The following is a 12,606-nucleotide window of genomic DNA, read 5'->3' on the forward strand; positions in this document are numbered from 1 at the left end:
TTTACATAGTTTTGACAAGAAAAATACATGGAAAGTAAAGACAGGTTTCAAAGTGAGCTTGGCACAGGGGTATTAGGGCAAGGTCATTCACTTTCAACTTCCTTCAGCCACTCAAGGCACACTAGATGAAGACTTTCCAGGGAAAGGTATGATTTATAAATCAGGCTCCAAGGACTGAAAAGTATCAAGAAGCCTGCATCTGGCCAACTATCTTCAAGATCACATCACTAATATTCTAAGATTACTGCAACAAAAGTGGACTGTGGGAACTGCTTCTTCCCTTACTGGGCTAGCGTGCAGAAACAGTAGCACAAACCCAAAATAATTGGGTCACATTATTCTCACAGAGCACATTCTCACACGGATTTCTCCAAGATCTTCCACTCAGAAGCACATTGGACATTTCCTGCCACCCCCACTCCCCAGGGATGTTGGCTTCTACCAGGACAAAAAGCAGTCCTCATTCTCCGCAGCTCCCACCTGCCTGCATTCTGCAAGATGTTTTCACTCTACAAAAGTACAATTTAAACTCCTCTTACTCCTTTAGCACCACAGAGCCCAAATATGGTGACCTAGAGTCCACTTGCACAGCACCCACCAGATCTTGCAGGACTGTCACTGTATGATCTTCACTGCTAGAGATGCTTGGCTGCCAGAGGGACAAAGAATCCAGCTTGATTTTCAGATTCCAGGTGGAACTGGCAAGGTGAACAACAGGCACACGGGTGTACTCCTGTGCATGTACAGGGCAGCAACATGCAACTGAGTATTTAACTTCGAAGGATAACAATGATTTTAGAACTGCCACTATTTCACACAGAACCCACTTTCTCTATGCTACTGCTAAATGACCAAGGTAAATTATTGCCACGATGTGTTTCTGAGAGCTTGGACAAGCTGTTCACATGCTTCATAGAATTCTGCTTGTTTAAAAACCATACTGGTGTTGACTCTTCTGTTCATACAAATGAACACTACCATAAGGCAAGAGAGACAGTAAAAGCAATAGAGAAACAAATGGCCACAGATCCCACCCTTTGTCACAAACTGTCAGATAAATAAGAGTACTAATATATGTGGTATTCTCAATAAGCTTCAGGAGCACTCATGAATTCTGCGCTCTAATATGCAAATCAAGATGAGAAAAAGCTGAACTTCCATCATACAGAAGTGCTCAGTTCAGAATCCCATAAAAGTGGTACGGATTCTGGCCTTCTGCTTCAACTAAAACACAATTAAATTTTGAACTAAGCTCAATATCCTCTGTTCCAAGAGTAAACATCTTAGGGGATGTTTACGCCATTAATGTTAATGTAACACCATTAACACTGTAAGTGATAAGCATTCCTTGGACAAACAAGATACAGCAACTTGAGAAGGAGGAAACTACTATTATGATGAAAATGTCTAAAAGGACCTCATGCTGTAGGAAATGGAACCAAAACTCAGCAACCTGTTGCTGGGACTTTCAAGTCAGTCATAACTGGTAGGGAGTAACTGAGTTAAGTGAAAGGTGCATTTAAAAATGCAAAGTATTTCACATCCCTGTATCTTAACACACTATTGGAAAGAAAATTATGTGACGCTTTTGCTTAATGTTTGTGCACCTCAAATCACTATAGGAACTTGAGGTGATTGCAGCTGTCAAACTAGAGTCAGAGGCTTAAACTGGGATGTTGACTTAAGGAAGTTATTTAATCTGTCATAAGCTTACTATTAGAGTTTCAAGAAGAGATTCTCCTTTCAGGTCAACCTCTCCCCTTTAGGTCAATTTGCTTAAAGGTCTAAGCTTATTAACTTTAACTTACTTTAACTTGTAAGAACCTAAGTGCTGGGGGATAAAGGAAAATCCATACACATATAAGATGAAACACCTTTCCCGTGTTTTATTTTAAGGGGAAATAGAACAAACCAGGAGTTTTGATTTCATGTGGCACAGAGTATTGGTACCACAAGAGGGCACTAAATCCACGGCTAAAGCGGATCCGTATTACAGAACTCGCACTGAGGAAGAAGGATGAACTGCTTTCACAAACACTCCCTTTACCTACAAGGATTCAGGTTTCCCGATGGTATGCGCATACATTCCTAATGAACTCACACTCCCTTTACTTTACACAGAGCAACACGAAGCCTTTTGTAAAAGCACTATCCTGCCAAGGATGAAAGACAGTGAGACTCGAAGCTTGAAACAAGTCATGCTTCATGTTTTGAATAGCAACAGTCTATTAATAAGATTTTGAATTTTGGTCTTGTCTAAAAGAATGTGAAGTGCATGAGCTCATAACAAAATGGAGCAGTGAGTCAGAGGTAGATGCTTAGTCAGATAAAAATATTATGAGCACAAATGACTTCTGTTTGCCCAGGCAACACAATTCTGTTTACACATAGAAGGTAAAGTCTTATCCAACACCAATTAACAAATCAGAATGTTTCAGTGGCCAGCTGACCATTACACTAAAAATATGGTTCTCATATTCTGTAACCTTTTTAATAAGACTTGGCAACATCTGAATGTTTACATCAGCCAGGGAAGTGCCACAGGAACAATCCCATAGTTGGACAGTCCTCTACAGACCTTAATACCTGATAAAAGCTACTTGCAATATTTTAAGCCATAAAGTGTGCAAGACAAATCTCAGCAATGTACCATTCAGTATCAGATAAAAATGATGCTGGCTTTCTCTACTAGCTTAATAAGCAGCCTAACTACTTAATTTCTGGACCTCTGAGAGCTGGCCCTGTTTTTCACATTAAGCTTTTTACACTTGTTAACACATGTCTCTTGGTCCTGTTATTTGTGTGTCAGACATGGCTGCTGAAGTTATCTGTCAAGCAACACAAAGTTTCTTAACCTGCTTCAGGAACTGACTCACCAGTAACCTAACAGATGATGTAGCAACACCCTCAACACTGCCAAGTCACCTCTGGAAGGATCACCACAGGGTAACACTGGAAGAATGAAGTCTTCCAACTGTTCTGTCAGGTATTTGAGAATCAGGCACTATGTGGACTCTTGCTGTAGAGCATCTGTATCAGATGCAACTGACTGAACTCCTGCAGCTGTCTCAAATACTTGCCCACAGGTGATAGGGTTGGAGTACCTTTGGACACTTCACACACATCCTCCATATGAAAAAAACCCCACCAATAACATCTGCAGATTTAGAAATTCTTTTACAATGAAAACAAACTTTTAGATAAATTTGAATACAAGAGGCAAAAGTTAAATAGGAAAGCGTTGGTCTAAGATTTTTAATTCTCATTCTCATGTGCATGAAGTGACTTAGGTTTAAAACAAATTATCTATACCAGAAATAAGTTACTAAAAAACAGTACCAGGCAGCAGTACAGACAGGAGCACGTAAGCAAGCATCCAACAAGTCAGCATTAGTGTGCCATACTTCCCAAGTCCTGTGCTAACAGCAAACACCCCAACATGCTTGAGAAAATGCCTATTTCACTTATTTGAAATAAACACCAAGCACATACTGTAATCAAAAATCAGGCCATGAATTCAGATTTTTGATCCCATATTCCATCTCATGCTAGCATATAATTCCCACTGACCATTTGCTGGATTCTGCCAATGGCTCACAGCAGCAGAGCAAGGAATTCCATGTCTCGCTACTTAGTTCAGTTTTCATGAACAGAGGCTTTTGACAGGCGAAGCAAAAACACAGCTATCACATGGGCCTACAACCCAAAGCACAGGAAGCCTACTGCTGTTACTTTCAGAAATACTGAAGGAATGCTCATCAAAACAAGGTATTAAACCAGAGAAACATCTGACATTCCAAGCTCTTGGTAAATTTTTCAGCATAAGGTATCGATCTCAAAGGATACAAATACTTTATGACATGCCATCAAGTGAATAATAACAATCTCTTTTCAACTGTTTTCCTTGGACTGAAGGGTCAACAGAAGATTCCCAAAATTTCAGGATACTTTTAAGTGTGAAACGTTATTTCTGAGTACACATTCTTGAAATCATTCTGGTTTTGGAGACTTCACCTCACCTTCATATAGTCTGTCAAGGTTCCTCTTGAGTCAGTTGAAGTTTATAGTGGGAGGAAAAAAAGTATTTCCCCAAACCTTATGCAAATAATATAGGTAAAGCTACCTTTCTGTTTTTCAATTCTGAGTTTTGACTTAAACCGCAAATCATCATCAAGGCTGAATTAACCAGTTCGTTTATTTTACACTCTGCACAAGAATGTACAAAGAATATTTACAGTATTTGTCAGGTTCATATTTTCAGATTTCTTGCACTAAAACAAAAGATGAACTAGAAGGTATTATAAATAAAAATGAAAAATAAACATTAAGACAAGAAGAGTCCCAGTAAAAGGCAAAAAATATAAATACAGAGTAAAATACTTAAATAATGGAATACTGAAATTCAATGAGCACATTAACAAACTAAGGCATATTCAGCTCCCTCTTTATTTAGCAGCTTCACAGATTCCTTAATGAACAAAACCCAACCCCAGTGTACCAGATGAACATATTCATGCTCACTTTGCTAACCTGTGGCCAAGCTGGAAAAAAAAGGAAAGATAAAACTTTTCTCATAAGCACTTTTGCACATTCAAGAAATACAAACTTCCTAAACAGCAGATGCTGTAACAGCTGACGTCTAAATGAACATCCTGCCTCAGGAACCAAAGCAGAAAGAAGCCAAGAATCAACCAAACCACATTATGACAAGTTTAAGGAAGAAAAGCGTATAAAACAAAAGATGTCAAAGATAACTTTGGAGTTCAGATACAACCATTGCTTGTTACCATTTCTGTTCTGTGAATGTACTTTTAAATTGCTTTCTACTTAACTTCAAAATGAGGCAGCTACGACTAAGGTTTGACTGGAATAACTTTAACCTTGTGAGTTACAGACTTTTTAAAGATCTTAATTAAAAGTAAACAAACACTGATTTTTCTAGAACAGTGTAAGTGTCTCTTGTGATGAAATGTGCAAGTTCCATTACTGCTTACAGTATCTAGTAGGATTTTTCTAAGAAGGGCAATCTGAAGTTAAGAGATTCATTGGGAGGTACCAGCATAGGAGTTGACATTATGGACATCAGCAAGACACCCATCAGCTGGGCTGTGGCACCACTCCCTACAGCCCACTTAGCCAAACAGCACTCATTTATTTCTCTGCACAGCTGATGGGCTCTCAATCAGAGCAAAATGTACAGGGCCATAGAAAGTAGTATTATTCTAATGGAATAGTCCTGGAATTTCACCTACTATGGCATCATCCATGTTGTACCAGGAGATAGGATGGCCTCTCATCTATGTTTAGACAGCACAGTTCTAGATGCTAAATCAGAGGAGGTTTCTCCATGTCTTTTCAGTGGAGAGGGAATTTAAAGAAACCCCAAACCCTCAGAGGAAGTCCTAGCAATGCTAAAAATCACAAGCATTTCTCTGGTAAGGTTTACACTCAAAAGTAAAGAAAATATTAGGTGGAAAGATACCTTAGTAACAATTTGAGAGAGAAGCTATTAGAAAATATATTAATAAATTGTCTTCAAGACTGCTCTTAAGTATCATATTAGCCATATTCAAGTACAGACAAAGTACTGAAAATATTCAGTGGGATTGAATAAAATCTCCAAAAGTATTCCATCTCCAAAAGCTATTATTTTTTTTTAAATATAAGTAGCCATTTATGACAAGAAATCATTCTATTAAAAATATTTTAAAATATTTTCTGAGGAGAGATTGGATTCGAGGTCATTCTTACAGATTTTTTGAGTGTTAAGAGCAGTGATCACAGGTCCCACATAAATAATATAATGCTGACACAAGACAGTCTATTCCTTAAAGACTGAACTCTAGAAAATGATGACCAAAGTACTGAACACACTGAAAGGATATGAATTAAAACTAAACTGCTCTTCATCAAATTGCTCAGCTTTAAGAAAACAAATCCATCTGACTGTAAGATCTGAAGGGATGTACAAAGGGGCTGCTGAGCAGCCTAGCAGTAGATGTGCACTTCCATAAAAACTGAATCCAGCATGCCTTGTTTATGAGTAAGAGGTATTGGTGTTGCTGTTAAGGTATTACTGACAGTCAGGAAGTAATTTGCACTTAGTGGAAGCCCTCTAGATATTTAAGAAGTCATCCTCGAGCAATTATTTAATGGACTGTAACTTTTCCATTAACAGCAGCGTCTCAACCTTGGTCCTTAAAGGTGGAAAGCACTGTAAGGCAAAAGGGTGGAAACTTGGAAAAAGAAAAGATGCAACACCCAAGGCAAACAGACATTATTTGACTTGTGGTCCATCTTTCAGCAGTTGCTTACCACTGCACACAGAAGAGGTGATGTTGTACAGAAAAGGATAAAACTGCAAACACCGGATCATCTTCAGGCTGCTTTCACACTCCAAGCACTTGGTTGTCAAATCCAGTGCTTGTCTGAAGGCCTGCAGCGCTCCACTGATGTTGTTCTGAGCCAGGTAGGCATTTCCTAGGCTCAAAAATGTCAGGGGCTGTAAAGACAAAAGTAACACACTGCAGCGTAAGTATGCTCACTGTTTAAGATTAAAGCCAACTAGGAAAAACCCTTGTCAAGTCACACCCTCCCAAATTTGGCGGGAAAGAATTTAGAAAACTTCTTAAACAGGCACTGCCTAGTCTTACAATGGAGAACTAACAGCTTGATGCATTGATGCTAAATGAAAGCTGTTTTGCCATAGGGTTTAGGAATTCCATCTTTCTACAATAAAAAACCAGCTGTTAAATACACATTGACTGAAATGAAGCATTAAAAACTTACTTATAACCATCAGAAACATAATGCTTACTTCAGAGAACACCAAAGAACTAAACTGAAATGCTTGAAGACAATTTAGAATCATTAAAAGTCTGCAAAAAAGTAAAAATAGTACTAGTGTTCTAGCAGGACAGATGCATGCATTTGCCAAAAGTCTCCAAATTTGCCTTAGCAAAACTAGGTTACTGAAGACACCAGTGTCACACTAGCTTAGGGGCACACATTTATGCCTTTAAAGCCTTTGTAAAACAGTATTTTTGTCTACTGCTTTTGGCTAGTGTCCCTAAAATATGTATTTTTTTTTGAAAAGTAAAGATTATAAACACCTTTTTCACTGGGTAGAACTCAACACTTTAGTACAGACACATAGTAAAGCATTACATTTGTTGGTTGACTGAAAAGTCTTTCACTTGGACAAAGTAATTTGCTGCAATTAACAGTACAGTGCTAGAATAATGACTACAGCATTGTAATTTAGCAGTCGTTTTTCCCACTGAAACAGTTTTTTACATTGATTATCTAAAAATGTGAAGACTAATCAGTAGCTGAAGATTTTTCCAACTCAGCTTGTATTACTAAACAGCATTCAGAAAATGGTGCAAGCTGAGCAACAGGATTTTTTTTCTTTTTAACAGCTTTTGCTGATAGAGCACATCTTTTTCTCCCAGTAGCTGTAAATAATTTTAATTTGTATTTACTTTCCATTATACTCCAGGAAACACCATGCGAGTACAATGTCTCCTGCTAGTTTTTCTGGTACAATAGGTATTACAGGACTGAGTACACCTGAAAGAAACAGGAGCAAGCATTACTATAACGAGGCAGGATTTGCTAATATTTTTGAAGAAAAGCCCTACTCACACAGCATGGTCCTAAGGACTCCTAGGTTCCTCCCCTCCAAGGCTGTGTTTTCAAGTGCTCTTATTAAGGCATATCACTCAAGCATAGTTCTTTCTGTAGCTGCTTTTTGCACTCTTACCTGCCACCCAAATGGACCACATTCCTTTCCAACACTTGAAAATTTGTTTCTGAATGCTACACTGAACATGCTTATTCTGTTTTTAGCTTTCTTATGTGCTAGGTGACTGGTGCCCTGGTAGGTTTAAACTCTGTTAATCTAACTAGAGAGGCAGAAGCACAGGAAAGTCACTTGAACTTCTTACTGAAGCATGTCAAATGTACGACCAAAATTACCTGCTAAAGAAAAGGTGTTCCCTGCTATGCTATTCCTCCCCCCTTCCTCTTCACAACTGTTCTGGCCAGTCCAGTAGTTCAAACAGTTTATATAGAAACTGTCTATCTGACATAGGTGACAACCTACAGCATGTTTATAATGTTGCTGTTCAGAAATACAAAACCTGGTTTGAATCTATGGATGGAAGTAAAGCCACCAAACAACTAGAAGATGTTTTCCTCTATGTATAGAGATAAAAACTAGGGACAAATAAAACAGTACAGATAAAAAGTCAAGCGTCACAGAAAGATGTCTGTACAGTCAAAAATCTTGGTGATATATATGCTACTTTAAGGGTTTTTAAGAATCAAGATACAAGGCTGACAGCTTGACAGAGCTCTGTTTTAGGTTAAAATGTTGCCAAACACCAGGATTAAATTCCTTGGAGGCATTGCTAATAATACAGGTTTGGGGAGACTAAAAGTCTGTCAAGATGTTTATACTCTCAACAATCAGCATCACCCCCAATGCACTCAAGAGTTCATATGAAAATTAACATCCATTGCAAATCACAAGCTGGAAGATGAACTGCATGCGGAGTAAGCACAAGTAACATGTATTTAGAAAATAATGAGGGAAAACATTCACTGCTGAGCAAACACAAACCTCATCATCTTACCTCAGAGGCATTGATGGCCAAAGCCTTCAGCAGGAGCCTGCTGGCATCCGAATGAAGACCATAATGAAACAAGAGGTTAGCAAGATTGACCAGAGGGATGTCCTGATACTCATGTGGAGCCAAATTATATGCTTTTTGCAAACAGGTGATAGCAAAGGTGCTATTTCCAACTGCACGCCAGTACAATCCAGCTTCATTAAGCACAAGCCATAGAGGATCTTCTGGCTATAGGAGAGTCAGGGAAAAGGATAAAAACACCTACAAAGAGGTGTCTCAGGAAGACAGAAATGCCTGCTTTTTAATAAGAAGCAAACAGAACTCAGTCTTGCATACTACTTTGTTAACTAGATACAAATTAGATTTCGCTGTGACTATTAGCAGATTACTCAGTCTGCTCCATTCTACTCAAATGGACCCGATTTACAGGTTGAACTGTAATTTAGTAGCAGCTGTTGCTCACACACTAATCACATGAATACTTTGTATCACAACCACAAAATCCCTTAAAATATACAAGCGATAATGGTTAGTTCACTACAGGAAGCAATACTTGTAAGCCACTTCAGAGTCTTAAAATTATACAAACACATATCCATGTAAAATGCTAGAATTTGAAAGTCAGGCAGCTATTAAATTATAGTTAGATGTGCTTCCAGGTCCTGTGTCCAACATTACCTTTCCCTGTCAATTTAGGGTTTCAGAGTTGTTTTTTCTTAGATTTAGTTACCTATTTGTCTTATGAAAGTTGACAACTGGCAGGCATTAGATACCATTTAAAGATTGTAAAACAGTAAGCAGTAAGTGAGGGCAGGTGAAAGAATGGAGGAAGTGTCAAATACACCTTGAATGTTCCTTCCTCCTCTTTAACCTGTAACAGCAAAAACAAGCACTCACCCTAGAGGAGAAATAGCAAAATATAAAAATACTGACAGGTTGACAGAGGTAGGCAAAACATCCACTTTCAGATGCACTTTGAAATTATTTCGAAACATGTTCTAGTTTTAAGTATTTTCATCATTCTGTGTTACTGAATTCTACAAAACATTTACAGTAAAAAAGCAACACCTGAAATGGATATCCAGTCCTACCTACATGTCTGAAGCCCAAATGCATGCCTGAGTAGGAAACATGCAGCTAGGATTAAGGAAGCAAAACAGTAATACTGTGTTGAGTTAGTCAGTAAGAAGATTTTTTTGTTTCAGGTTTTAAAAAACCCTTCACACAGAAGGGTTCTAACTATGGCTCTAGATAAACTGGAAGATACCAACATAATATAATATTCTTTGTTTGGAGTATCTTACATAATCTGTGATTTCAAGAGTATTAACGACCCCTGTTTAGCAACACATACAGAACATTACTTCCATGTTATTCATTCCAAACTCCTCACTGAATTACTCTCCAAACGCAGGTCTCAATGACCTCCCTAAATCCTCAGCAAGTTATTAGCATTTTGTCTTTCCCAATACAAAGATACTAACTGTGACATTCCTGCTCTAAGTAGTTTATCGTTAGCAGAACAGGTAAGACACAACACTGTTGTTACATCAGCAGACAGAGAAGTTCAGGCTTTTAGCATGACAGCAACAGAGTACTACAGTTAAAACCAAAATACTCATGCACTGCACAGTAAGACATTAGACATGCTCTGAACAACATAATAATAGGAATCAACTCCTACTGCTAATTTTTCTTCTGGTTAAGACAGATGCACATAGTAAATGGTACTGATTTTAGACTAAAAAAGTATCTACATATAATACCTTGACACAACTTCTACAAGAAAGTTAAATTGAGAAATATCAGCTTGACATGTCAGAAAGAGTCAACGTCTCTCTCAATGCTTCCTGTCATTTGACTCTCAAAGGCCCCACGCAAGATGGAGGTGGCATTCCAGAGGGTTTTATACAGAGGTACATTCTTTGCCCTGGAGTGCTAATTATCCTGACAGGAGATTGACAGAGGGTTGGTTTCCTTGGAGGAAGAGTGGAGGGAAAAGCAGGGTAGTGGGAAGGAGGAGGAAGAGCAAAATGCAGGCATGCAGGAAGGGGCGGCAGATGGAGGAGTAGTTCCAAGCTACTTCTCCCAGTTAAGCAAATGGCTGCCAGAATTAGCTAATATATTGCTGCTCCGTGTCCTTCCAAAAAGAACAAGCAACTACAGGGCTGCTTGGTCCACATTAAGCAAAATTAGATACTTCTCTATGTATTTCTGCTTTACTTGTAAACCTGGATTTTTAAGTCAGTTTCATCTCAGTAACAGGTAGTGAATAAACTCATTTCTAGTATGTCACTGACTACTTTAGAAGTATAAAAGCAAATCTCAAGTAAGAATTCTGAATTCATCTCACGTGGCAGACTGACATACCTTTTTCATGGCACGATCTAGAAACATGCCTATCTTCGTCAGCGTAACAGTTTCATTGTTGACACGAGAATGCAAAACCTGGAACACAAAGATATTTTTTTCCCCCCAAACAACAGAATAAATTTTAGTCAAGATCTACATGGGCCATTCAACACTTGCTTCCTTAAATCTTCTCTTTAGCAAAGGGAAGAAAAGATACTGTACTAAACCAGGATGTGAACACATAACACTAAAAGCAACCAGTCTCCAGAACGCAGTATGAAGGACTCATAGCAGCCTGAAGTTACCAGCTTGGTAGAATGCAGTAGTTCTGGGAAACCCCAAGAAGATGAATCATATCAAGTGACTGTTATAAAAGAAAGATGTGATTTCAAAGAGTAAATTAAATTTCCCATTTTGTGTGCTTTTGGTCAGCATCTGAAAGAAGTCCGACAAGTTAACCCTTTTTCCATTCCTATTAGAAAGAACTTGCCCACGTTCTTTGGATGTACTGATTACCTTTAAATATCAGAATCTTTCATGATCTGAGTAACATTTTTAAGGCAGTAAAGAGGAGAATTTTAAACCAGAAGAGAACCAACAAGAAAACGTCTCTTACTTGTCGTGCTCGATAGTCCGGCATCCTGAATTTCAAATCTAGATTAGTGTCCAGTTCCTTGACCAGTATGTTTAGAGATTCATTGTTACGAGCATCAGTAATGGAAGAACAATCTGGTGCCTGTGCTTCTCCATGCTCAACAGTCTCTCTTGGGATATTCAGTATTGGCTGGATTCTAGCAACAAGGAGAACCAAGACAAATTAACAGCATGTGCTGCATGTCATCATGTATAAACAAACACAAGAATCTGCTAAGCCTCGTACTGCAGACTGCTACAAGACATGAGCTGCAAACATGAAGAACTCAAAGACCACCCTTTCCTTGAAAAGTAATTTATAAGGTCTTTATTTTCCATTTTGAAGCACAGAACAACAAGAAGAATGAACAGTGCAGTGGAGATAACAAACAGAAGGTTCTCATATTATGCTCGTAAGGATTCTATGAAGTTTAGGACTAAACAGATATGTGACAAAAAAAAGCTCATGTTTTCTACACTAAAACTTGATTTCAAAAACCTCAAGAGGTAGCCAAATTATGTATAAAGAACATTCTAAGCTGAACACTGTTTTTTTCCAAAGGAAGCTGCAGGATGTTCGTGGATGGGAACCTTTAACACAAGCTCAATACTACTATTATACTAACTAGGTAGAAGAAAATAGCTTTTTTACTACCACTATTATAATTTAAGTGACTAGGGTATTATAACATTGCATTGATCTATGTAAGTTAGCTACTGCAGTACAGACACACTTATTCTATCCTATATAATAACAAATATTACTGACTCTTCCGTGACTAAGCTGATTTTCCATCTCTGTCCCAAAAGAACGAGCTGGAGTTTTCTGCTCCTAATCCTTTTTTAGTGTTTTCTGGTCTTCATCATTTTCTGTCATCATAACTAAAGCTAAGAGGATGTATGTAATGTACAACAGTTAACTGTAGTTATTAAATAGACACTCACCTCATTCTCTCTCTCAAGGTATTTTTTTTGTTAATATACT

General features: G+C 38.1%; 1 protein-coding gene across 1 annotated transcript in view; it reads right to left on the bottom strand.

Moving 5' to 3' along the window:
• Nucleotides 1-12,606, bottom strand: part of TTC17 (tetratricopeptide repeat domain 17) — a 56,597-nt gene that overhangs the window by 21,687 nt on the left and 22,304 nt on the right. The window contains exons 13-16 of the mRNA XM_039552462.1: nucleotides 11,605-11,779; nucleotides 11,007-11,084; nucleotides 8,640-8,864; nucleotides 6,316-6,502 (exon numbers count right to left, since the gene is read on the bottom strand). Coding sequence (XP_039408396.1) covers nucleotides 6,316-6,502; nucleotides 8,640-8,864; nucleotides 11,007-11,084; nucleotides 11,605-11,779 — 665 coding nt within the window. The remainder of the gene's footprint in view (nucleotides 1-6,315; nucleotides 6,503-8,639; nucleotides 8,865-11,006; nucleotides 11,085-11,604; nucleotides 11,780-12,606) is intronic.

The sequence above is a fragment of the Corvus cornix genome, chromosome 5 (genome assembly GCF_000738735.6).
Source record: "Corvus cornix cornix isolate S_Up_H32 chromosome 5, ASM73873v5, whole genome shotgun sequence".
Classification (NCBI taxonomy): domain Eukaryota; kingdom Metazoa; phylum Chordata; class Aves; order Passeriformes; family Corvidae; genus Corvus; species Corvus cornix.